The sequence below is a fragment of the Pteropus medius genome, unplaced genomic scaffold (genome assembly GCF_902729225.1).
Source record: "Pteropus medius unplaced genomic scaffold, Ma_sr-lr_union100, whole genome shotgun sequence".
NCBI lineage: Eukaryota > Metazoa > Chordata > Mammalia > Chiroptera > Pteropodidae > Pteropus > Pteropus medius.
Window position 1 is genome coordinate 12,165,954 of NW_024353517.1, and position 27,590 is coordinate 12,193,543.

Here is a 27,590-nt window from a genome sequence, read left to right on the forward strand (position 1 = left end):
ATTTATTTTTGTGGAATTCCAGACAAAGCGAAATTTGCCTCTCAGTATGTATGGATTCTGCAACAAAGCAAGATAAATTTATTTTCATTTACTTAAATTGCAGAGGAGGGAAATTCTGCAAAGCTTCTAGGGAGAAAGGGATAGTAAAGGAAAATTAATTGCATAGTGTCTGTTATTACTAGTAAAAACATGAAAATAAAAATATAATTGACACACTCTTTCCCTGTCCTGCATCAATGTCCTCTTTATTGTTTTACTTCAATGAACATAAATTTTTTTAATTTGGGTTTTCATATGTTCTGTCCAGACCTCCATCTCCCAAGCCTGTTTTCCCCCCTTGTTTGTAAGATTTTCACCTGGATACCAGCATTGTTGTTTATTTTATTTTTATTTATTTTATTTTATTATTATTATTTTTTAAGACCCCATCAGTCAAGGAAAGGAAGAGGGGACTCAGCAGAGCTATTGTCTGGGGTTAAAGAAAGGAATGGAATGGATATGGATTAGCTATGGAGGGTTAGCTATTCCATTCCTCTCTTTAACTTTTTCCTGTGTAAACCCACTAAGGTGCAGTGATGCTCCTGCTTAGTTTTTAAAATAATTCTCCTTAGGGAGAGATTTTAAGGAACAGGGGTAAAGAGAAAAGTGGTGTGTTTCCTCTATTTCGGTGAAGAATAAAGAGCAGGAGGAAGAGGCTCAGAAAGGGATTTGCATTTTAAAGTACCGTTAGGCATTCCTCCGACTTTGAAAGCGCTTTATCTGTAACCCTTTTACAGCCCGGTCGTTTCTTCACTTTGTAGCTATTTGTAAACTTGTCTAGTCTCCTCACTGAACTGTAGGTTACCAACTACAGGCAGAGGGTGTGAATGCTTGGAAAGGGTTTAAAAGGTGACAAAAATTCAATTTTATTTACTATGCATTGCACAATCCTATAGTAATAGTGACAATGAACATGAAAGTTCATCTACAATTCTATCATTCTAATAAATCACTATTTTATTCTCCCTTAGTTTTTAATAAATCACTATTTTATTCTCCCTTAGTGCTCTTAATGTTTAATGCATTCCCTGATGCATTAAACATTAAGAGCACTATGCCCGCTTTGGTTCATGTGCAGCTTTTCCATATCCTAAATACAAATTTGCATTTTGCTTTTAATTCTTTTTCCTTTTTGCTTATCCTAAGTATCTGAGACTGCAAAATACATATGTACCATACAGCTTTAGTGCCTACCTAATATTCTATCAAGGACATGCGCTTTAAGGAATTATTACTGTGAAAGAATCCAACATTTAGCAGTACATGCTAGCGCCACCTGACCTTGCACTGCAAGGCTTGGTCATCAGTCAAGGTTAGACTGAGGGCTTGGGGTTGGGGGGTTGGGAACCGCACCCCAACGAAGAGCAGCGAGGCGGAAGGCTGTGTGCCAGCCACTCGTTCCCCTCTACCCCGCCCCGCACCTGCAGTCTTGGCGCCTTTTCCCTCGCCCCGCCCCTCCCCTCGCTTTTGAGGCGGGCCCTCGTCCGGGTGCGTGCACACCCTTCGCCGCGAGCGATTAATTCGAGAGCCTCCTTAGGTGTACGTGAGGCAGGAAGTGACGCAAAGCCCGTGGGGGGGTCGAATGAAGGCGGCGCCAGACTATAAACAGCTGGCGGGGGACGGCCTTCTCTTCAAAGGGAATCAGCTTCGGAGTGGAGGCTCTGGCAACGGCGACAGGGGAAGCACCCGTGTGAGTGATGTTCTGCTTCTAGGACACGATCGCTCCTCCTGCCCTCCCCCTCGTCGTGCAGGGCTGGTCCGCGCGGTCTTCAGTGAGGTCCTGCTAGGTGCTGTCCAGCAGCCTCGCGGAGCCGCAGAGGGCGCAGAGAAGCTGCTGCGCCTCCGGGTGGGACCGGCGAGGTGGAGCGCGGCCCGCGTGCGGGTGGGGAAGGGCCACGGCGGCGACGGGAGCGGGATGCGGGTGCCGCGGTGTGGAGCGACGGTGCGGAGTCTCCATTCCCTTCTCGTCCTTTCTGCTCCCTGTTTGTCTCGGTCGCCGAGCAGCGAATGGTTTCCCTGTTAGGGCTCTCACGGCGAGATGAGGGGTTCCCAACTGTCGCTCTGCGCCCTGCTTCCGGCTTCTCAGCCTACCCCGATCCCTGTCCTCACTAGGTCGCCGTTAAAAGATGCAGGTCCTCGTGGGACAGCCCTAGGCCGCAGGCTCGGAAGCGAGGTGTCCGCCCTGCGTGAGGCAAGCCACGCCGCTGCTGCCTTATTTCGCTCTACTGCAAGCACGTGGCTGGTATAGGAAGTGTCCCCAGGGAATGGCTGTCGGGGTGCGTGAGTGACCTTGAGCTCGTAGCCCTTCGCTTCCTCGGGGCTCGCGCCAGGCCTTACTGCTGAAAGGGACAAAGCTGTCCTGGATTCGGATAAGAGTGTGTCCTAGGCATTTAGATGGGGGGTTTCTGTAAGCTGTACATTTGAACTCTCTGGTATAACCTGATCTTCTTGCCTCAGGCTACTTGTTGGCCTTGTGTGTGGGTTCTCAATTTTCACAAGAGAGACCGACTGAACAGCTCAGGTTCTGGAAACGCATTAAGAATATTCGGATTGCTAGGCTCTCCTCACTATAAGATGGGAGACCATGGGAATAAGACTTCTTTATGAAAGCTGTTGTCTTAGACTCTAGAGGCTGAATAAAGGCTATTTGGATTGGAATCGGCTTGCACCTTCAGGAAATTAGTAATATGGTCAAAAGGCCGTACTGTATTGTTAAGCTCTGTGTATGTGCCTTCTGTATGCTCTCCCCAATGAGCATTGCTCGAATAGACTGCAGTGACTTCAAGTGGTCTTGACCTTCCAGTTTGGCAGTGTTTTCAGAAAGCTGAATGAGAATGAAGATGCTGCTTGTTTTCTTTGTTATGTATAAAGCTTCAGGAATAACTTTTGTAGATATCATAGAATTATTATGTTCTTCACAAATGTGAGGTTAAAATAGGAATTGCCTAGGTCATAATTTTTTTCTCTGACTTTCTTTCTTTTATATTATAGTCTTAATTTTGTGTCTAGGGATTGAGATAGAAATAACATGTTTTCTCAAAAAAATATACTTAGATTTTAGTTATACAAAATCATAATTACATGTTCTATTAATATCTACCTACTTGTATACACTCGATCTCATCATTTTTAAAAATTCTTTAGATAATTTAAGTGTTAAATTAATTTAAAACTAGAAACCTTGAGGAATGGCTGATTCAGATGAGAATTAAATTCGTAAGCTGCTTTTTCCTAGAAAAGGGTGATTAAAATTGGCTCAGGGTGGGGCCTTCTACTTCTGGCTCCAGTGATTGGGTTTGTACAGTTCAGGTGCAGTGATAGTGATAAGCGTTTTGTACCAGATGGGGCAAGAGGCTATGTTTCTAAGAATATGATCTATATTGGTTATTGATTCTGGTCTTTAAAACTTGGAGATTAAAAAATGTTTTTGTTAATGGGTTATGATAGACTTTTCTAATTCCAGTTTATTAATGTCTTTTGTTTTACAATCTGCATATCTCACAGCTTGCTTTGTGCCACGTGGGTGTTAAATGTACTGTTAAGTGTACTTGTCATATAGGAAAGACCTTAAATAGTATGAAATAAATGTCCATTTTATACATCTCAGCATATCACTTTTAAGCATCTAGATATGCTCAAACCAAATTAATTAGAAAATTCAGATTTCAGTTAATACCTATACTTTAACTTAATATAGGACTCTTTGTTGGTTGTAGAGATATATTTTGCTTTGAAAAAAGCTAAGATTAATTTCTCAGTATTTCTGGAGACAAGAACATAGTTTCTACAAACCCAGTAAGTAACTCATTGACCTTCATTTTTAGATTATCAGTTTTCAGCCTTGAACAAGTCACTTAATCTCTCAGGTAATTGGCCTCTTTGTAAAAGACAGCATACTCTGTCTTTTGTGTATTCTTTTTGCATCTATCTATCAGATCATTTAATCAGAAGTAAGAACTGTTCATTTAATCAGAAGGATTGGGTTTTTCTCTCCTTTTCTCTTTGGAGATGCTTTGTTACTGGTCTACGTAGCATGACCTGTCTTAAATCTACTTTGGATTGAGGTGTTTTTTTTCCCCCAGATGTCAGTCTATTGTCTTGTATTTGCCACTTTTCTTTGACTACCAAATTCAGTTACTTAAATCTACTTACTATGGATGATATTCTAACTAGTTTTCTCCACATTTTTAATTTTGAAAAACTACAAAGCTACAGGAAAAAATGAAATAATAGTAATGTGTATATCCATGTACTCTTCACCTAGATTCATCAGTTAACAGTTTGGCACATTTGCTTTATTTCTTACATACCTATTTAAACTGAATTATTTGAAAGTAAGTTACAGACATCACAATATTTCATCCTTGAATTCTTAACCATTAATTTCCTGAGAACAAGGGTGTTCTCAAAAAACACAATACCATTATCACACTCCCCAAATCTAACATCGATACAAGACTGTTATGCAGTATATAATCTATATTCAAATTTCTTATTTCTCCCAACAATGTCCTTGAGCCTGTCTCCACACCCACCCCACCTCAATTCAGGATCTAATCAAAGATTACACTATATTTAGTTGTCATGTAAACTAAATATCTTGATTAAACACCCTTTCTAGAAAGGTGATAAAACATTTAAAAGTGAATTTAATATGTAATAATCTAGTGTGGTGATGAAAAGCCTTCACTAATCTGATACAATGGCATCTTTCTTATAATAATAATTCTCTATTTTATTACTAGGCTTTTCTGTGTGGCAGCTCAGAATGATGGATCAAGCTAGATCAGCATTGTCTAACTTGGTAAGATATTTTAAATTATATTTCTCTGTCACCAGTTTGCAAGAATATGAAATATATAAGAATGACTTCTACCGAGTAAGCATGAAATAATACCCAAAGCTATCATAGGTATTCATTTACATTTGAAGTGTAACTTCAAGGTTGTGAGATGTAACTGATCCCACAAAAGAATATATTAGTCTTGAGCAGAGTTAATTAAGGAAAATCTTGTAAGAAGTTTCAGGGCTTTTGGGGTGTGGTGGTGAGGGGGACCACCAAGTAGATAGATGAACTAAAGAAAGCACAGATCGAAATGTATACGAGTAGACATGAATAACAGAAACCCTGAGTGAATGAGATGAAGAAGGCCAGCGTGATCCAGCCCCTACCTGCCGTTAATCAAACTGGGCACGGGGAAGAATGTTGGTTTGAAAGGGGAACTTCTTTTTCCTTAAGGATATATAGAAAGTCATAGTAATGGCCCAATAACAAGTATCATACCTAACCAAACTTTTTGTAAATGTTCCTATTCCCTTCTTTTTCTTTCTCTTTTTTAAAAATCTCAGTTTGGTGGAGAACCGTTGTCATACACCCGGTTTAGTCTGGCTCGGCAAGTCGATGGCGATAACAGTCATGTGGAGATGAAACTAGCTGTAGACGAAGAAGAAAATGTTGACAATAACGTGAGGGGTAATCATGCCTGTGTCACAAAACCAAAAAGGTTTAATAGATCTACCTTCTGGGGGACTATTGCTGTAATCATCTTTTTCTTCATTGGTAAGAGTGGCCCTTCAAAACTTAAATGTTCCTTGTCACCAACTTTAGGAAGTTTGTTAATTTAGCTCAGCAAACGATGATTAAGATTCTATACCTATTTTTGAGGTTAGCCTGGTGGGAGAAGAGAAACACATGAATCGTTTCAGTGTAATGTATAAATGTTATACCAGAAATATACACAGGATATTTGTATTATAGAAGTTTAGCTTAAAGATTCAAAGTGGGCTTCTGGGAAGAGAAGGTACCTATGCTTTGAAAAGATGTAACTGTTTAAAATAAAGTTATTATCTAGTTTATTAGGTTGAATGGTTTAAAATACATAAAACTGATATGCACTTCACCCGTCCCTCGATTTATGTGGATTATCTGTTCCGCACATATTTTACATGGAAGAAAACCACATAAGGAGTCCACCAGGATGGAAAAAAAATACTGAAGAAATAGGCCAAGATAAGTCACGAAAATATTTCACCTATTTCCACAAAAAAAAAGTGCTAATGAAAATTCAGAAGAATCAAAATAAATTTTATTCGCTGTCAGTCTGTACTATAATCGGAAGCAAACAACCTTCTCTTTTTAATTGGCACAAAGTCACTGTCTTCATCGCTCGAAATATTTGGAAGTACTACTTCAGTTTCATTATTTATGTTTATGTTTTTGGGTGCTCTTTTTCTAACCCCATCTTTTGCTAAGTTTTCATAAGTTCTTCAATATTCACTGCAACGTTTTTTAAAATCTTTTCGAAATTTTAAGGCTCATTGGATATTTGGATCAATATCTAGAATTGCAGTTTCCAGTTTTTTGGCCAGTTGAAGAGCTTTGTAAATATTTTCTGTGGTGAATGAAACTGGTTCCAGGTGACTGCCGTATTCACTGGCAGGATGGTCTTCAGATTTTAAGTGACTTAATTCATTATCAGTTAATTTGTGATCAACTAGTAATTCAGTAATAAACAGGTGTAACTGTTTAAAATACAGTTATTATCTAATTTATTAGACTGAATGGTTTAAAATACATAAAACTGATATGCACTACACCCGTCCCTTGATTTATGCGGATTATCTGAATGACAATATCATGCATATTGTCAGAGCCTTCTTGAAATTTCTTTAATAAATTAATAATGCCAGTTAATCCCTCTTTAGTTGTTGGAACCATATTCTCTGGTACAACTACTTCTGGCCTTAGTGCTTTCCAGCAAGCATCTAAAGTTGACAGCTTTATATCATTCAAAGCTATAAGCAATATTCTCAATACAACTTAAAATTGTGTATTTATTCTAGGTTTCTGTAACCATAAGTGATTCGTTATCTTCAAGTTTATTACAAATATCATTAAAACTCTATTTCTATAATCTTAAAGGTGGAAATAATGCCTTGACTAAAGCTTGGATCAAGGAAATCATATTTGGTGGCAAATATACAACTTTTTTATTTGGATGTTTTAAATTGTGGATGACCAGGCGCATTATCTAGAAGTAAAAGTATTTTAAAAGGAAGACATTTTTCTTTCATATAATTTTCAGCTTCTACAGCAAAACATTTGTAAAAGCAATCCTGAAAAACATCAGTAGTCACTTATGCTTTTTTGTTTGCCAATTAACAATTGTGTGTAAGTATTAGTTCTTTGCACATTGTGAGTTAAGCTATTTTTTAGAAAGAGTAATTGCCAATAATGGAAATGAAAAAGAAAGAACCATGTAAAAGGAGACTGCGTAAATGGAAACTACATATTAAAAATCCACATAAACGGGGTGGGGGGGATATTTACTATGTATTAAAAAACTCGCATGAAAAATACCACGTAAGTTGAGAGACTGGTATATTTTCTTTCAAACTGCTTAAAATGGGTTTAAAACCAATATTTTCAAGACTTAGTTGAAAATATTAACAATTAATATAGGAATAGATTATAAATGAAATTCTGTGAATTTAGCTGTGAAATTTTTTATCCTTAGGATTTATGGTTGGCTACTTGGGCTATTGTAAACGCGTAGAACCAAAAGGTGAATGCAGGGAAACAGAACCTCCAAAGATAGAGGGAACAGAATCTTCCGAAATAGAAGAGTACTTTCCTGAAGTACCTTCCCGCTTATTTTGGACAGACCTCAAAGCAATGTTGTCAGAGAAACTGAATGCTGCAGACTTCAGCAACACAATCAGGTAATCTTGAGCTACTTCACAAGTTCAACCTTGATACCTAAATAGATGATGCTGAGTATTATTAGGTGCAGTGAAACAAAACAAAAGTGATAGTCTGGAGGAAAGGCTTTTTAGGGTAGAGGAGACTTCCTGTGTTTAGTTAGAGATAAGGAGTCAGTACAGAATTCAAACTACGTTGATAGGGGAAAAAGTTAGTACTTTTGTGGAGACTCCTTTTTTGGAAAAAAATTCACAGGTCCTTGATCTTTCTGTCATCTGGTTCTCTGTAGCTTGTTGCTTGCTGTCAGATTTTCTTCTCTGAAGTTTCATCTTAATCCCTTGTAAGTCATGCTGAGCTCTGCTGCTCTCCTCAGGGCCATCAGTAGCCTTCTTCATCCTCTAGGTCAGCACTAACTTGTCTATCCAACTTGTTATGTCTCCAGTATTCTTTGCTTTCTGGTTCTTATTCATTAATCCATACCCTAAGAAGTGTCCTTAAGGTTTCTATCCTTAGATTTTTAAGATCTTCCTTAGACACATATCTAACTCTGTATAGAGAACAAAATCATCTTTTACCTATTGCTAACTTCCTATAGTTTCAGTGGTATAATAGTTCTTTTGGTCTTAAATTAGAAATCTTGGCATTTTTACTCCATCTAGTGAATACTTTTGTGTATACTGTACACCAGGCATTATGGATGAAGTGAAAGTATAGTCTACTCCCCGACCCCCCAAAAAAGATCAATAACTAATATGCTCTGTATATTTACACAGAGCCATAGGAGATAAGAATAATAAGCAGTTTTGCTTCCAGGGGATTCGCAGTGTTTCACAGTATGTGAAAGTTGAAGTTTGAGTTTACCAACAGTAATACTATCTCATTTTGCTTACAACAGCTCTCCTGGAAGCTGCTCATTTTCCTAAAACTACCCTAAGCAGATATATTGGGACAAGTCATAAATTTCTTCAGATATTGGACGCAATTTTTTTTCTTCTATGTTTGTATCTATCTGGTCAATCTAGAAGTTTTAGGTCACAGTTAATTTATGTTAACTCTGATGGGTGGCATTGAGTTAGCTTTTAAAACAATTTGCTTGTCAGAAACTAGACTTTTGGTTATGAGTACACTGTAGTGCATACAGATATCAAATTATAATGGTGTACACCTGAAACTTATGTAATGTTATTAACCAGTGTTGCCTCAATTAAAAAAAATAACCAATTTGCTTGATATTCAAGTTTAATGTTTATTTTGAATTAAACTTTAGTTCATTTCACTGTGACACTTTTTCCTCCAGGCGTCTGAATGAAAATACTTTTGTCCCTCGTGAAGCTGGATCTCAAAAAGATGAAAGCCTTGCTTTTTACCTTGAAGATCAATTCCGTAAACGTCAACTCAGCAAAGTCTGGCACGATGAACATTTTGTTAAGATTCAGGTCAAAGGCAGGTATGTTGAAAGATGGTGAACTTATCTTATAGAAGTAGCTATTTTTAGGTGTGATAAATATAACAAAAGATTTTCAAAGAATGCAAGCCAAACGCTAAGTGTATTAAAGCCATTTAAGTTTTTGGTCCAATAGTAGTTTTAACTTCATTTTAACTTAATCTTTTTAACAGTACTCGAAACTCAGTGACCATAGTGCGTACGAACGGTGAAATGGTATATCTGGTGGAGAATCCTGTGGGTTACGTGGCATATAGTAAGGCTACAACAGTTACTGTAAGTAAGGCAAAATAGTACATGACTTTTTTCCCTGTTGAATAGCTCAAAAACTCATTGTCTTTACTGTTCTTAGGAGTGATCGTGTAAATTTGCTTGTAAAATGTAACTGATCATGTCATATACTTGTCTTCAACCCTCCTATGCCATGGTGAAAATAAAACCCCAAGTCCTCATCTTGTTTGGCAAGGTACTAAGTAATCTTACTGCTCACTCCAATCTCCCTCCTGTTCCTCAAACACTCAAATTCAAGCACACTCTCACCTCAAGGCCTTTATAAAACTCTCCTTTCCTTTTGCCTGGACCACTTTCCCTATATATCACCATGGCTTGTTTCCTCACTTTGTGTAAGTCTCTTCTCTAACATTACCTCCTTAGGGAAGGCTTCCTAGATTATCTTATCAAAAATATCCTTTCTCTGATCACTTCCCCTTATCCTGCTTTATTTTTCTTCGTAGTACTTATGGCACCTGACATTATTCATTTGATTCCACAACTGGAATGTAAGCTACACAAAGGGGTAGGGGTTTGTTTCATCTACTGCTATGTCACAGAGCCTTGGACAGCGTTTGACACATGGTAGTATTTGCTGAATGAATGCATATATTAGATTACCGCTTATGTGGGGACATATCAATAACCATCTTAGGTGGAATCTAGCCTTAGCTTGATTCTTTAATGTTTGAGCTTATAAAATTTAGGCAAATGTGGCCAAATTACTACAGAAATTAAAAAACAGCTAAATAGAATAGTTCTGTCTAGGTTTTCCAGGTTAAAAGCCACATATTTGTATGTCAGGGGTCTATCCCATGGATCTTCTGAGCGAGATGAAGTTTTATAGTTATATTGTCGTCTTGGTTACTTGTGCTCTATCACTTTCCCTGGCTAGCTACAAGCCAGGAGTTTGTAGGTGTGTAGATTATTCTGTTAAAAGAATTGAGGGTTTTAGTTTTCCTTCATGCTTTCTATATTTAGATATTTGGTTGTTAATGTCCGTTTATAATTGTACATCTAAACTCTAATAGTGTATAGGAACATTATGATGACAGCTTATATAAACATCTAAAAGTTGATCTGTGTAAGTCACTTTATTGTAATAGACAATTTTTGGACAACTTTATTATCAGAACTTTCAGTTGAGACCTATTCCTATATATGTTCTCAATTGTCTGAGGTTCAAGTTTGGGAATATTATGTAATCGGTGCTGCCATGGCTGGCCTTACAGTATTTATATTGGTGTATGTCTCTTGTTTAACATATCCTGTTATCTTTTCTCTTCCCTCAAGATTATCGAAGCAATGTAAATTACTAATGTAAATAGATCAATGTAAATTAAAGACAGCATGGGATAATGAAAGACATGAATATAGGCCAGAAATCTTGACTTCACTCCTAATAACCCTGACCACTTTTGACTTTGAACTCTCATATATCCTTTCTAGTCCTTGGCCTGTTTTTACCCTCTCTTGGGTTTAATCTGTAAAACTGTTCCATCTCAGACTCTGCAGCTGTTCTAATACCATGATGCTCATTCAATCTAATGTCTTTATTCTAGGGTAAACTGATCCATGCTAATTTTGGCACTAAAAAAGACTTTGAGGATTTAACCTCTCCTGTGAATGGATCTTTAGTGATCGTTAGAGCAGGGAAAATCACTTTTGCTGAAAAGGTGAGTATGAGTTATCAAATACATTGGTATCATATCATTCTTAAGTTAAATGGCATTGTTCATTTTCTTACATTCTGAAAACCAACAGTCTTAAACCCTCAAACCTGATAATATAATTTTATTTATTAAAGTGCTCAAAAAATCAAGTAAGTTTCCATTTTCTAAAGTTACAGGATACTTCAAAACTATGACATAGCTACTTGGAGTATTTTGCAGCCATTGTCTTTTAGTGAAAATGAGCTAATCAAAAATGCTTAAGTGAAAGCAGTTTAAATTGTCTATGTAACCAAGTTTTATATATATATAGAATACAGTTATAACTGTTTTATAAAAAGGGAAGTTAAAAGTCAAACCTAGACAAGGGACTAGAGTGGAACATAGCAAAAGATAGTGTTTGTCTTGGGTGGGTTTTTATTATTTCTCATCTTTTAAACTCTCCTTAATGAGTTTTAAGGCATATATTTTTTCTAAACATAAAAGCTATTTAAAACATTTGAGTATCAGTGTAGTTCTCTCTAACCTTTTGTCCTTTAGCATAAAGTTCAGTATATATCCTTCTAATTTTATATGGTTAGATCTTCATTTTCTGAGCTTTATATGTTTTTCTTTAGGTTAAAAATGCTGAAAGTTTAAATGCAATTGGTGTCTTGATTTACATGGACCGTACTAAATTTCCCATTGTTGATGCAGAGGTTCCAGTCTTTGGACATGTGAGTTCTTATTTCTTGAGTAAATGAGTTTGGGGGTTCTCCAAATTATTGCTAGATTTCATATACATTAGTAGAAATAGAACTATGCCTTCTTTAAATACTCTTTTTTTTTTCTGGGAGAGTTTTAGCAGGAAGAGAAAAAGATAGCTTACATGACTTTGAGACCTCATTATTACTTATTGCCGAAAGCAGTCTATCAGTATAGTAGTTTCCCGCTTATCCGCAATTTTGCTTTCAGTTTTCTGCGACCAACTGGTCTGAAAATATTAAATGGAAAATTCCAGAAATAAATAATTCACGTTTTAAATTGTGCACTGTCCTGAGTAGCATGATGAAATCTTGAGTCATTCCACACTGTCTAGCTTGGGATGTGAATCATCCCTTTGTCAGTATATCAACGTTGAATACACTACCCACCCATTGGTCACCTAATAGCCATCTCATATACGGGATCAACTATCATGGTGTCACAGTGCTTACATTCAAGTAAGCCTTATTTCACTTAATGATGGCCCCGAACCGTAAGAGTAGCGATGTTGGCAATTCTGATATGCCAAAGAGGAAGCCATAAAGTATACGTATGTATAGGAAAAGCATAGTATATATAGAGTTTGGTACTATCTGCAGTTTCAGACATCCACTGAGGTTCTTGGAACATACTCCCCAAGGTTAAGGAGGGACTACCGTAGTGCCTTGAACTGAGGATTTGTTATATGTCATATAAAAACAAGAATCATATTGTAGAGCCATTCAGACTTTAAGATGTTGAACTAAGCTTGGGCTATAGCCTCATACTGAATCTGAATATTTTAGGGAAACTTGAATAGGTACCTAGTAGAGCTAATTACTCTTTTGTTTTATTAGGCTCATCTGGGTACAGGTGACCCTTATACACCTGGATTCCCTTCCTTCAATCACACTCAGTTTCCACCATCTCAATCATCAGGATTGCCTAATATACCTGTCCAAACAATTTCCAGAGCCTGTGCAGAAAAGCTGTTTCAGTAAGTTATTTGAAAACTGTCTTGCAGGGTGAAGTTTTATGTTTTGGGAGGAATGATCTGTTTGCGTTGATTTGAAAAAGTCTTAAAACAATTGGCTATAATTTTCCACATTTGGAACATTTTGGGGATGGATAGTTGTTAATGAAACTTTTCCTCCATAAAGCGATATTAATAATAGACATTAGATTTATAAACTCAAGGAGTCCTTGTTCAGTTCACCTAGTGATTTCCTTGTGTAATATACCTGGCGTGGCATCTGCTTGAATACTTCCTATGATAAACCACTCTGTTGCCTGTGGCAACCCATTCAGTTATTGGAGAAAATCTGTTAGAATTCATGTTGAGCTAAAATTTTATTCCTTGTAACATCCATTAGTTCTGGATTTTCTGTTTAGCAGTAGAACGATTCAAGTTTTTTTATCTATAGATTGAATATCCTCAATTCTCATTATAGTTTCCAGATGCTTTATAGTCATCATGATTAGTCCTTCTGGATACCCTTAGTGTATTAGTGTCCCAAAAACAATCCTGTGTGATTAGAGTGTATATCATTAATTTTTATCTTGATCTGGACATGTTTCCCACCTGGTGTAGGTACAGGATGTAGATCTAGTTTCAGATACGTATGTGAGCATTTATTGCTGTGTGACATAGAGCAAGTTACTCTAATGCCACTGATCATGCTTCTTTGACTTAATTGGATAACTAAAATATATTCTACCTAATACGGTGCTACCAGGTCTCAAATGAAGAGCTTCTATATGTAAGGACTTTGTAAAATACTGTGTGACTCTTAATAATGCTGTCTTAGGTCTAAGAGGCATTTGTAATAGGCCATTCTCATTGACTCATACCAAACTTAGAATCAGGTTATTCTTTCCACCACCTATCCTGTGAAGCCAGCCCCCCTTACCATTGTGTAGTGGTGGGTAATAATGTTTTGACATACAGTTGATTCTTGAACAATGCAGGAGTTAGAAGTGCCAACCCCTTTGCACAGTTGAAAATCCATGTATAACTTTTGACTCCTCAAACACTTAACTACATAGCCTACTGTTGACTAGAAGCCTTACCAATAATGTAAACCATCGGTTAACGTACTTTGTATGTTATATGCATATGTATTATATAGAGTATACTATAGTCATACAATAAAGCTATAGTAAAAACATCTACATTAATGTACACATTTATTTTAGAAATCTGTGTATACGTGGACCCGTGTAGTTCAAGCCCATGTTGCAAGGGTCAACTGTATTTACGTAAGCCACTTTAGAGCAGTTCCTGTTTGAATGATATTTGAGGAATTAGGGGATGATATCTAACTACCAGCAGCATGACTATTCTTTTATAACTTGAGATAAGCCTGTATACTATCTCTGTAGTGGAGTTAGGAAACATGAGAATATATTAATAGACTTTTATATAAGAACTTTGTTCTGAATTCGTCTTGGTATCTATTTCAAATTAAACAATAGCTATATTTCTGGCAGAAAGGCACTCATCAGAAGAGGAAGGTAGAGAAATTCTTTTAAAACATTGGTTAAATGAGAAAGTAACTCATGGTTTTCAAATAAATGGCTGCCTACGGATCAGAATAAGATACAAATGGATAGCCACTAGGGAATAAATTTTGTGTGTTCTCTTTATGTTCTTTCAACCTAGAATTTTAGTGGACTTTAAGGAGGACTGATTTGGTAAACTTGGAGAAGGTAACAACTCAGAATGCTGATCTGTTTTCTACTTCTAGAAATATGGAAGAAGACTGTCCTTCTACTTGGAAAACAGATTCTTCATGTAGGCTGGTAACTTCACAGAACAATAATGTGAAGCTCACTGTGACCAATGAACTGAAAGAGATAAGAATTTTAAATGTCTTTGGTGTTATTAAAGGCTTTGAAGAACCAGGTAAAGACCCTGCATTTGTTATCTATTTCTATATTTCTGTTTTCCTTGCTCATCTTAAGGATGTGGCTAGAAGAGGGAGTGCAGGAAGGCTGGCTTGGCTTGGTTTCATGAAATGCTAAATCTTGTCTGTCCTAAAGAGAACCGTTTATGTGTCAGTTTCATTGGGAGGTAATAAGACTCTAGGAAAGTACCTTGTCAAAAACTGACCATTGTGACTAGAAAATCGCTTTAAATTATTGAGTAGGCCAGCAGTAAGCAAATTTCTACTTAAGAGGGCAGTTTATGGGCCATACAGTCTCTGTTGCAATTATTTAATTCTGGCCTTGTAGCATGAAAACAGCCATAATGAATATGTAGTTTGCTGATTCCTGGAATGGGTAAAATCTATCTAAATGCAGTCAAATAGTCATATAATGTAGTACAGAAAGCCTTTGGACTTCAGTTGCTTATTATATTGTCATGTGAATTTTTGATCCCCAAAGTCCTAACTAAGTCAGATCTGAAGTAAGGCTTTCTTATCCTTAATACATATACTACATTTTTACCCTTCTACTAATGTGCTTTTTCTAAACTTTGATATTAGAAAACAGTTTAAGAGCTGATTGTATAATTTTCATTTTTATTTTTTAAGATCACTATATTGTAGTAGGGGCTCAGAGGGATGCCTGGGGTCCTGGAGCTGCAAAGTCCAGTGTGGGAACAGCTCTCCTATTGGAACTTGCCCAGATATTCTCCAATATGGTCTTAAAAGGTAAAGAGTGCAAACTTTGGGAACTTGAATATTCAGCTATGTGCTACATTTAGTTCTAAATGTTAGAATATACTTTGCTCACTTTTGCCTATGTTACTCATGCTAGACTCTGAGTTCTTAAGTACAAAGCAGGGTGTCCTTTGTTATATCTGCCTTCGACTTTTTTTTTATTGAAGTGTAGTTGATATACAAAATTATATTAGTTTCAGTTGTACAACATGGTGATTTGACATTTATATACCTTACGAAATGATTACCATGATAAGTCTAATAACCATCTGTCACCATAGAAAATTATTACAATATTGACTATATGCTGTACACTATATCACTACCTTTAACTTTGAAACAGCTTTCCGTGCAGTGTCTTCATTGCATTGGGAATCATCAATTTCTTTTGAAACACTGGAAAGTGTTATATTGGGCCCTAATTCTTAGTTTGACCTACTCAGAATGATATGGCATATCTAACATGGTCCCTAAGCAATCTATTTCAAAGTAAGTAGTGGTGTACCTCTGTGCTGAGTTCTATAGTTTTGTTATAAAATTATAATGTATAATTTGATATATTTATAAATATGATATAGAATATATTTATATATCAGAAATATATAAAGGCTTACTTTCCAGCCTTTCTCCCATGGTATGTACCACTTCTCTACACCCACATACACACATGCAAACCCGCATCACATTCTTAAATCTTTGGTTCATAGAGTAGGTCATAGTGTTTAACTTTATAGAAAAGTACATTGATGCAGAAAAATACATACTCCAGAAAAGTAGAGGGATGGAGGCACATATAGCCCCCAAAGGAGCTGTCACTAGTTTTCAATTCTCTGAAAACTCTTTCTTAAAACTTAAACTTATGAATTTTTATTCTATTTAATAACAATTGTTTTTAAAGTAATCTAGTGTTTTAAGTGACTTACTTCTAAGCAAATTGTTCTACAAGAAGGTACACTTTGATTTCAAGTACCTCTTGGTCCAGAAGTTAACAGACCCAAAAAATGGAGTTGAAAAAAGTGACTTCCAGTAAGCTGGTTTCTAATAAGTATAGTTGACATACAATATTATATTAATTTGATGTGTGCAAAATGATTATTTGACACTTATTTCCTTAGGATGTGATCATATAGATTACTTTTTAAATTCCTGCTCCTTTTTTTGTTTCTACCCGGGGCCTCAAAAAGAAAAGAACTATTTCTGAATCTATTGCCTTGAATTGGAAGTTTCTGATTTTCTCTTAAGTCAACTGTCTACCTATAACTTTTCCCAAGATAAAACTATTTTGTTGTCTTTTTAGATGGATTTAAACCCAGCAGAAGCATTGTCTTTGCCAGCTGGAGTGCTGGAGATTTTGGAGCTGTTGGTGCCACTGAATGGCTAGAGGTATCATCTATACCCAGAATGGGACCCAAACTTATATTGGCTTTTGTCCTCCAGAAACCATGCTCTCTTAGATTGGATTATATCATTTTTTGCCTTTGTATATTTAGTCTCAGTAGAAACCAAATTTAAAAAGAAACCCCTAGTAACAGCTATTCTATATGATAATTAGATTAATGCAGATTAGTACATTAATATGTCCCTTTCTCTTCTAGGGGTACCTTTCCTCCTTGCATTCAAAGGCTTTCACTTACATTAATCTGGATAATGCTATTCTTGGTAAGTATTTCTTTCATTAACTATCTATGAATTCAGGTAAATTACTTATAGAACATCAGAAGAAGCTTTCTAAAACATCACTTGTTTTTTACAATTTACATTGGCCAAACCCAGATCAAAAGATTGACTTAGCTGTCTCTTCACAGTCCATTAAGTTATAGAATGGACAGGTTTCAGGCCTTGTCCCAGACCTTTTGGGTCAAATTGGAGCACAGGTCCAGCAAACTGTGTTTTAACAAGCATTCCATGTGATTTAGATGCACTAAAGTTTGAGAGCCACTAGTCTGGACTATGTTTTAGACCAGAAAGAACTAAACCATATCATGTTGAATGGTACTTCTAGAGACGAATTCACATCTTTCTAGATTGTGGCATAAGATAGAAATGCCAGATGATTAAACTTTTAAAAGAGTTTGGATGTTTTTAAAAGTGCAGATATAGCTGCCGGATGCACTGAGAATAGCGAAATGTCTCCATTGGGAAGAAAAAAGGAGTTACAATTAAATGAAATCTTTTATTAGATTTGTCATTATTGCCATTTTACCTATGCAGCAAAATGTATATCAGGCTTACCATAGCTAGCAGATGACTGCTTTAACATGAATGAACCAAAAAGGCACCATAAAACAAATCATTAACATTAAAGTATGCAAGGAGTATGAGGTTTGGTTGAATCAAATTAAGGTTAGCAGTCACTAAAGAACTTTGACTCCTAAGAGGATAGTTGTTTCTTATGCCACTGATCTAGGTTGTCTTCCTAGATCAATTCAGTTGTAGAAGTAGCAGTGTGAAAAATTGCTTAACTGGAGAAGGGGTAATATTAAAATAATCTTCTTTTCAGGTACCAGCAACTTCAAGGTTTCTGCCAGCCCACTGTTGTATTCACTTCTTGAGAAAGTGATGCAAAATGTGAGTATATACCTAATTATGAAAATGTATAACTTAATTTTTTGTCTAATTTACATAAGGTGAAAATATCCAGATTGATATTTTAAACTATTATAAGTAACCAATAACAGGAATTTAGAATAAATTTTATAGCAGCATTATTTAAGTCATGCTCTTGGCATATTTTCTCCCAGCCTATTGAACCATGCGAGATGAGGGAAGTGTTATGTGAAGGGCTCTAATCTCAAACAATATATAGTCTATTTAGGAATACATAGCAGAATTCCATGAGGCCTAAGCTGTACTGCAGGCACCCACAGGGGGTTGTCTATAGAGTCAGGATGTTAAGGAAGGTGTAAATGAACTTGCACTAAGTTCATGTGCCTAAGACTTAAATAAGGACAGATGAAATGTGCATTGAATAAAGACAGCCATGTGAACGACCATAGTTTTGAATGAGCAAGGAACGAGTTTTGCTTAATGCGATTAGAGGCTATATAATGGAATGATTAAAGCTGTAAGGAAACCAGGGTTGAAGAACTTACTTTTGATCCTATGGGAAACTAAGGATTAATGTAGGGTCTCCAACAAGGCAGTAGTATAAAATGTGCTAGAAGGAAGAAACCAGAAATGAGGTAGGCATATCATGAAGGCTAAAGAGGGTTTTTAAAATTGTGGTTAAACCACCTTTAAAATGTTGAGTAGGACATTTTTTTCTCACCTTAGCTAGGGGAACTAACAGCACAAACCTAGTAGGAATAACTTCAGATATTTGAGATTATTTTAATTGTCTTAAATTTTTTTCAAGAAAGCATAATAAAAATTTAATTTTTATCAATTTTTATAGAGAGAAACATTTCAGAAAGGTTCATTTTAGATGATAAATTAATTTCTTATTTTATAGGTGAAGCATCCTGTTACTGGGCAGTCTCTGTATCAGGATAGCAACTGGATCAGCAAAGTGTAAGTTGAGAAAAATGAATGAACAGTTAATAGAAAAGCAGAATCACCTAGTAGGACCCTACTGTGTTAGGTAAATGTAATCTTGAAGTGAGTTTACCTATACCTAGAAAGATTTGATTTAAGACTTTTTTGGGGTTAGGGGTAGCGTCGTATGGTTGCAAAGTCTGTTCTTTAGAAAACTTTCTAAAATACACATTCTTGCTTTCCTTGCAGGGAGAAACTTTCTTTTGATAATGCTGCTTTCCCTTTCCTTGCATATTCTGGAATCCCAGCAGTTTCTTTCCGTTTTTGTGAGGTAAGTCTGAGGAATTCTAAAGCATTAAATCTTAAATCTTCTTTCATCAATTTTGAGACCAAGCTTCTACAGTGTTTAAAATGTTTTAAGAAATTACATACATTCAGTTACTGCATGCTACCTTATGGATCTTAACATAGAATTGTTATCAGTTAGCTTAATTTGCATTTGATTTTATTTGCTAAAACTTGAATTAAGTATGAGTTTTAATAACAAGGTTACCTACTGGACAGTGTAAATATAAAGTACTTCCATCAAACAGACAGTTCTGCTGGACAGTGCTGTTCTTGATACCTGTTGAAATACTGTCCTAGGTGTTTGTCCAGAGATGTTAGTCTCTTAAAGCAAGGATTATCAGTAAAAGCACAAAAACCCAAACAGATGTGAGATTGTTATGAGACAGAACTTTGAACTGACCAAGTTGAAAAACAAGATTGGCTTGGTATACCATTAAAAGGCACTGAAAGTTAGGCAGAGTGAACAGAATGATGAAGACTTTGGTGTTAAAGTGCTAGAGTTGGAAAACCAGCTCTATAGTGGGCTCCTCCAGGGGTTGAAGAGATCCTAGAAATAGCATACGAGGTCAGGGTGGAAACTGTTAACTGTGGCATCACATTTTTGATCCAGTAGAGGCCAGGTCCTTACTAGACTTCTTATCACTGGGTGTTTTAGCTTGGGACTAGGAAGGGAAAAGTATGAAGTGAGGGAGTGATGAAAGATCTGGATTTGGAGATCAACATTGCTAGAATTCCCTCAACCTGCTAGAGCAGCAGTATGAGTTGTTATATTGGAATAGCTGGTCATGATCTCTAGAACATTAAGAAGAACTGCTTGTCATGTCCTATGGTTGAGGAAATGATGATGTCTGTTGACCTTCGAAAGTCATGATTTTTAAAAACTTCTTAATGACTTCTTAGATGGCAAAAACCTAGCAGTTCTGGTTCAGAGGTACAGATAATACAAAAATGTACAGTCTGAAAGTGAAAGAATTGAGGTCAAACCAAAAGATTGTCAGTGAGATTGCTGTAATGAACAGTGGTAGGAAGTAGAGCTGAAGAAATAGTCAATAGACAACTAAAGGTGTCTAATGAAGGTAGAGGGTTCTTGTTAACGCACCAGACATTTTTGTTAGGAAGGTAATGTCTGACTGGGTCAAGTGCTGCATGATTTAGAAGAAGGTAAATGTTAGTCTAAGAGTAACACTTTATATTGAAAGTACATTTCATGCATGTTCTCCTTCCTCATTAAACTTTTCAGAGAGAAAAGAACAAGGCTGAAATCTATTCAGGGTATCTGATGTGATAGACCAGGGATTATATAGAACCTAGAAGAAAGTAGCAAAAGTGGTGTCTTCTTAAAGTATAGTGGATAAGAGATAAAATTGGGAATAGGAATATATTAATTAGAAGCAAGGGAAGAATTGCGGTTACTATTATTAGCTTGATAGTGAAACTAATGTGAGGCTTCTACTCTTGTACCCACCTGAGTACAGTAACCTGGCTTTGTTTTCCAGGACACAGATTATCCTTATTTAGGTACTAGCATGGATACCTATCAGGTACTGTATCGGGAAATTCCTCAGTTGGACAAAATGGCACGTGCGGCAGCAGAAGTGGCTGGTCAGCTCATCATTAAACTTACCCATGAGGCTGAATTAAACCTGAACTATGAGATGTATAATGATGAGATATTTTCATTTGTGAGGGATATGAACCAATTCAGAGCAGACATAAAGGTGAGCACTTAATAAAATCAGGTTCTTAATTGCTGAAGTATTAAGCAGTTTGAAGAATGATGTTTAGTTGTTCCTGGGGAGGGGCATAGTTGGTAACCAAAGTACATTTTAAAGTGAACTGAGGTATACTTTTGCTTGGAATCTGTAACTCATTTGAAATCCGGGAAGTTGGGAGGTTATGGGTTATAGAGCTGTATAAACCACAGCAAGTATTTCAGAACTGAACTGTTTGCTTTTGTTCATATATTCCAAGCAACCCCATGCAGAGGTGGGACTCAGAGACTATAAAGGTCCTAACCACTGACTTCGAACCTATGAGTTTGGCCTCATGTGCCTTTTGGAGATGACATGGATGGAGAGTGAACATGGCTAGGAGTTATAATCTTATTTAGTGGTGATCCTGTGTATCTAGTATACAAACATTTAATAAAATCAGAAATGGTTTCCAACTAATAACCAAATCTTAATTATTATGGTTTTCTTAAAATTTGAGACTAACTGATCAGAAAATGGGATTTAACAGATGGTAATAACTAGATTCTGAAGTTCGTTGAACCGAAATGCTTTGTGTTCTCCTATAGAGAAATTGAACTGGAAACAATATACTACCAGGATTTTATACTTTGACTAAGTAGGTTGTTAAATTTCTTGACAAGGATGGTTTTCTTATGAGAGTAAGAATAATTGTGGTATTTGTTGGGCTTAAATATGAGTGTATTGCTGTAGTTTATAGAGCTTAGAACTTCCTGTACAAGGTGCTTAAGTCTAGCTTTCTCTGAGTCTTGTGCTTACCTGTGAGTCACCCCCTTTTATCAGAATCTCATTTGCTACACCTACATTAGAAAGGTATATAGAATAACATTCTTAGAAGAACATCTGATAGTGAATGCAATGTCTTTCTGCTTCAGGAGATGGGTCTGAGTCTACAGTGGCTGTATTCTGCTCGTGGAGACTTTTTTCGGGCTACTTCCAAATTAACAACAGATTATAAGAATGCCGAGAGAACAGACAGATTTGTCATGAGGGGAATCAATGACCGTATTATGAAAGTAAGTAAACTCTTCGAAAAAGAGGAACTAAAACATGTTAAATTTTACATGGTAAATCTTGCATTTCTAAAAAGAATAATAATTCTAAGAGTCTAGAATCCTTTGCTGCTTTAGAATTCAGAGATTTTAACTCTTATAAAATCTAAAACCAGCATATCCTAACTATTAGTAAAATAGACATCTGACCTAGTATTAATTATTTTAGGCTTTAAAAACATTCTTAAGAGATCATTACTGATTTTTAGCTGTCATTTCCTCTGTATTTCTATTGTCCGATCCAGACCTTAACTGCTTTTATCCTAGTCTCCTCGGAAGAATTAGAAGACTCATTAAAGTAGAAACTTGTTGTAAACCTTCCATACATTTTCTCCCAACAACAACAGAAAACCAATACAATTAGAGTTCATTTTTACAAAGTAATTGACAGTTTGCTTTACAGTTTTAACGTTAGAAGATTAGTTAGCCTGGTTCTCAACATTCTCAAATTCAAGGAAATTTTAACATTTGAAGCAGGAGAATGACAGTGTGGTTTTACTATGTAAGGTCCTTATCTCACAGCAAAAGTCATAACACTGTAAGCTCTCTTGTATGTTTTGTTTTTGTAGGTGGAATACCACTTCCTCTCGCCCTATGTATCTCCAAGAGATTCTCCTTTCCGACATATCTTCTGGGGCTCTGGCTCTCATACTCTGTCCGCTTTACTAGAGCACTTGAAGCTGCGTCAGAAAAATAACAGTGCTTTTAATCAAACGCTGTTTAAAAACCAGTTGGCTCTAGCAACTTGGACTATTCAGGGAGCTGCAAATGCCCTAGCTGGTGACATTTGGAACATTGACAATGAGTTTTAAATGCGATACCCAAAACTTAGCTAGGTAATGTGGTTTCTAGATTTGTGCTGATTGTGCTAAATTTTCAGTAAGGCTACAAAACCTAATATTGTTAAAATTCTACCCAATCATCTTGGTACTACTAGATGTCTTTAGGCAACAGCTTTTAATACAGGGTAGGTACCTGCACTTCAAGTTAAAGTGAATAACCACTTAAAAATGTTCATGATAGAACTTTTTCTCTAGAATTGTAAGTGCTTTGCAATGGTAACTGCCTCTTTCCTGTTATAGTTATGAAAATGTCAGAACCAGTTATATGAACTATTGCTCTAAATTTTAAGGACATGAACTGGTATCTTTTGAGTGGGAGGAAGGAGGTGATATCTGCTGAAGGTTAAAAGTGGTAGCTTAGTGTGATCCTCCGTCATTTGATGCTGGATAAGGAGATATCAGGTTGTAAGACCTTATCCTCCAAATGAGAAATATGCCTTGTTTAAGGATTTAGCTGGTTTCCTCATCCCTGAATGAAACAGTTAACTTTCAGAAGTGATGGGACTTTTCTTGCCAATGAGGTCTGAAATAGAGGTCCTTAAGCTGGATAAAATAAGGTTCAACTGTTTATCACAGGAGTAAGGCCTTAATGTGTTAACCTCATGATCATTTATGAAAAGAGGAGACCAGAAGCCAAAGACCTAGTATATTTTCTTTTCTTCTGTCCTCTCCCCCATAAGCCTTTGTTTAGCTTTTTTGTTGTTTTTTTCCGCAGTGTTTTGAAAGAACCAGTTTTAGCTGTTTAATCTCAAACTCAGTTTGTCAGACTTTAACACACTGCCAAATTTTGGCCAAAGTGTTAATTTTTTGGAAAAGCTTTCTGTTGTTTTGGCACTGAGATATTTATTGTTTATTTATCAGTGACAGAGTTCACTATAAATGGTGTTTTTTTTATAGAAGATAATTATCGGAAGCAGTGCCTTCCATAATTATGACAGTTATACTGTCGTTTTTTTTTAAAAATAAAAGCAGCATCTGCTAACAAAACCCAACAGATACTGGAAGTTTTGCATTTATGGGCAATATTTGAGGGTTTAGAAAACAGCCTCAAGCTAAATAAAATTTTAAAGCTAAGTATTAGAGAAGAATCAAATTTAATTAGGGGTTGCTAATCAAATTAGACTTCTATTTAGGCAAGTAGATAAAAACGGTAGTTTTCCCTACATTATAAATTAATGTCACTTAAAGGCCAAGACAGTACTCATGTGCAAAATTTTACAGCTCATTTTATCCAAGGTGTAACTTTAATTCAAATTTTGCAAAATTTCCAGTACCTTTGTCAAACCTAACTCACATTATCGGGAGCAGTGTCTTCCATAATGTATAAAGAACAAGGTAGTTTTTGCCTACCACAGTGTCTATATCGGAGACAGTGATCTCCATATGTTACACTAAGGGTGTACATAATTATCGGGAACAGTGTTTCCCATAATTTTCTTCATGCAATGACATCTTCAAAGCTTGAAGATCGTTAGTATCTAACATGTATTTCCAGCTCCCTCTAATTCTCTCTTTTAGTTATAGAAACATTTTGTGGTCATTAAACATTTGGTGGGTAAATTCAACCACAGTAAAATAAAATTACTTCAGGATATTTTTTTGTTGATTCAAAGGTTGTTTTTAAACCTGACGTGGTATTTTGTTATATTTGTGGTTTCTCTGGTCTTCTGTTTAGCGGGATAGTGGCATACATTTATAATGTTTGCTATTGACAAATGAATTTAACTTTATTCCCTATATGCATGTTATCTCCTATAAACTTAGTTCATACAAGTTTGAATCCAGAACTGACCTTTTAGCTTAAAGCAGGGGAAACTTGTATAGGAAGTTGGGGGGTGGGGGGAGTGAAGCGTATGGGGAGCTGAAGCTTGCAAGAGGGTCTTTGATTATGTCTGCCTACCTACCCGTTAGTATATGGTGGTCATAAGTTAAATGTAGATGTGAACAAATAAGTTTGAGGCTACATGAATAAAGACTGTTTTCTACTCAATCATCATGATAATCAGCTGTCATAGGGCTGTTTAACACTGTCACCTAAGAAAAAGTCCACAGAGGCTCAAGGTTCTTAAACTTAGTGTCACTTACTTAAGTAAGAATAGATCTAGATTATTACAGCCTCACTGAGTTGTTTCACTACTCAGTCTTTTTAGTCTTCACAGTGTTTTATCTTGAACCAATATTTAGGGTAGCTAAGTAAAAAGGTCATAGCTGGGATTCCTGGTTTGAGTATCATGCTTTTTCATAGTTTAATAAAGGCTCAGTGACTTCAAGGCATAATATGAATAATGGGCATACATTTTACAGCAGTAAATCTCAAAAAACTCTTCTGTGGTTAGGGTTGAGTTATTTCCAATCAAACAAGCCAGTAAGTGGTAAGAGTCTTAATATTCCTGAATGAAATGTATATCTGACTAGTGACAACCTGCTAGTCTTCAGATTTTTTCTGGTTATAGATATGTGCATTTTGATGGTAAAGGATAACATGAGTGAGCTGTCATGATTCACTATTCTAGAACTTGCATGACCTTTACTGTGTTTCGTCTTTGAATGTTCCTGAAATTTTACTGGGCTAAAGATGGCTTATTAGACTTGCCAATCTACTGCCCAGCTACATCTTTGTAAACAAGTGATAATGCCCTTATAATTGTATACAAGCTGGTATGTGCAACAATGCAGATTCCTATCTGATTTAATAAAATGCTTGAACACTGAGTTGTCATTTTTTAAATAGGTTTTTTTAGAGCAGTTTTAAGCTCACAGCAACTGAGCAGAAAGTGCAGAGTTCCCATATCCTCTGTGCCTGCAAACCCCACCCTCCACCTTCCCCCACTGTCAACACCCACCTCCAGAGTAGGACATTTGTTAGAATCAACAACCCTGCAGTGACACATCCTTACCACCCCAGACCATAGTTTACATTAAGGTTCCCTCTTTGTGTTGTAAATTCTTCAGGTTTGGACAAACGTATAATGACACATATCCACCATTACAGAACATTACAGAATAGTTTTACTGCCCTAAAGATCCTCTGTGTTCTTCCTTCCTCTTAACCCCTGGTAACCGCCAATCTTTACTGTGTCCATAGCTTGGCCTTTTTCAGAATGTCGTGTAGTTGGAATCGTACAGTATATAGCCTTTTCAGATGAGCTGCTTTCACAGTAGTATACATTTAAGCTCCCTCCATGTCTTTTCATAGCTTGATTGCTCATTTCTTAGTGCTGAATAATGGCCATTGTGTGGGTGTAATATAGTTTATCCATTCACCTACTATAAGACATCTTTGTTGCTTCCAAAATATGGCAATTATGAATAAAGCTTGCATAAACTTGTATACGGTTTTTTATGTAGACATAAGTTTTCAGTTCATTTGGGTAAATACCAAGGAATGCAGTTGCTAGATCATATGGTAAGAGTGTTTCACAAGAAACTGCCAAACTACCTTTGAAAGTGGCGTTGACATTTTGCATTCCTATTAGCAATGAAGTTACTGTTGCTCCACGTCCTTGCCAGCATTTGGTGTCAGTGTCTTGAGTTTTGGCCATTCTAGTATTCAGTAGGAGAAAGTCCCTACATGAAAGGTAATAGGCCAGGAGACAGCCCTAAACAAATAATTGAAGACATCTGGTTATCTGCAAGATATACCTTTGTGCGGAATTTAACACATCAAATACTAATATCTTTCTTGTGGCTATCAATTGGTTTACCTTCTTAGGTGCTTGAGTTAAAGCCTTTGCAGTTTGCTACATCTGTCCTATAAATTGCCTAATGGTTAATCCATCCCAAATGGGCTGTTGACCAGTTGTTAATGATTTTTTTTTTTTAATCGCATGCTAACGGTCAAAGTGCAGAAGGGTCTATATTGAATACTAAGTTTCTTCAGGTATGCATGGTATATTCATCAAGATAGACCATATGCTGGGCTGTAAAACAATTCTCAATAAGCTTAAAGTTATTGAAATTATACAGCATGTTCTCTGACCACAATGGAATATAATTAATCAGTAATAAGATATCCAGAAAACCCTAAAACATCAGAAATTAAACATTTATAAATTTATGGGGCAAAGATGAAATCAAAAGAGAAATTAGAAGATAATTTGAATTTAATGATAATTACAACATAAAATTTGTGGATGCTTAGAGATGGACTGCTCAACCCAACTAGCCACGTGGCTAATTTAAATTAAAACATTCAATTCCTCAGACACACTAGACACATTTTGAGAAAGTAGAATATTCCACTGGTGCAAAGTTCTATTGGACAGTCATGGCTTTGAGGGAAATTTATAGTTTTAAATATATTAGAAAAGAAGAAACATCCAAAATCTGTGAACTAAGTTTCCACCTTAACAAGTTAGAGAAAAATCAAAGTAATCCCAAATGAAATAGAAGAAAAGAAGTATAATAAAGAGCAAAAATCAATGAAATGGAAATCAAACTTGAGAAAAAATTTAACAAAGCCAAAATCTGATTCTTTGAAATGGAAAAATGAAAAAAAAAAAATGACAAAGGCTACCAGTATCAGGAATGAAAAGGAGGTTATCACCACAGATACTATGGATATTAAAGGATAATAAAGGTATACCATGAACTACTTTATACCAATAAAT

General features: G+C 36.2%; 1 protein-coding gene across 3 annotated transcripts; it reads left to right on the forward strand.

Annotated features, from left to right (window-relative positions):
- The first annotated feature begins 1,609 nt into the window (after positions 1-1,609).
- TFRC (transferrin receptor) lies at positions 1,610-25,692 on the forward strand. Of its 3 annotated transcripts, none has more exons than XM_039850829.1 (19): positions 1,610-1,729; positions 4,785-4,843; positions 5,389-5,599; positions 7,557-7,761; positions 9,039-9,188; positions 9,359-9,461; positions 11,018-11,131; positions 11,743-11,841; positions 12,706-12,845; positions 14,596-14,753; positions 15,385-15,504; positions 16,811-16,896; positions 17,109-17,172; positions 18,014-18,081; positions 18,965-19,023; positions 19,237-19,318; positions 20,832-21,053; positions 21,962-22,102; positions 22,708-25,692. In XM_039850829.1, the coding sequence occupies exons 2-19, from the start codon at positions 4,808-4,810 to the stop codon at positions 22,948-22,950; spliced, it is 2,301 nt and encodes a 766-aa protein (XP_039706763.1). In that variant the 5' UTR covers positions 1,610-1,729; positions 4,785-4,807; the 3' UTR covers positions 22,951-25,692. The 3 variants fall into 3 exon arrangements, with proteins under 3 accessions (XP_039706763.1, XP_039706764.1, XP_039706765.1); XM_039850830.1 differs by lacking the exon at positions 1,610-1,729 and adding an exon at positions 2,185-2,315 and having other exon boundaries at positions 22,708-22,969; XM_039850831.1 differs by lacking the exons at positions 1,610-1,729; positions 4,785-4,843; positions 5,389-5,599; ... (1 more) ...; positions 9,039-9,188; positions 9,359-9,461 and adding an exon at positions 9,633-9,651 and having other exon boundaries at positions 22,708-22,950.
- Positions 25,693-27,590: the final 1,898 nt, after the last annotated feature.

Bases quoted from the DNA above. Each gene is read 5' to 3' on its own strand.
- TFRC (XM_039850829.1), top strand. From the start codon at position 4,808: ATGATGGATCAAGCTAGATCAGCATTGTCTAACTTG. The intron at 11,842-12,705 runs GTGAGTTCTTAT...TTGTTTTATTAG, and splicing joins AGGTTCCAGTCTTTGGACAT to GCTCATCTGGGTACAGGTGA. The intron at 15,505-16,810 runs GTAAAGAGTGCA...TTGTCTTTTTAG, and splicing joins CTCCAATATGGTCTTAAAAG to ATGGATTTAAACCCAGCAGA.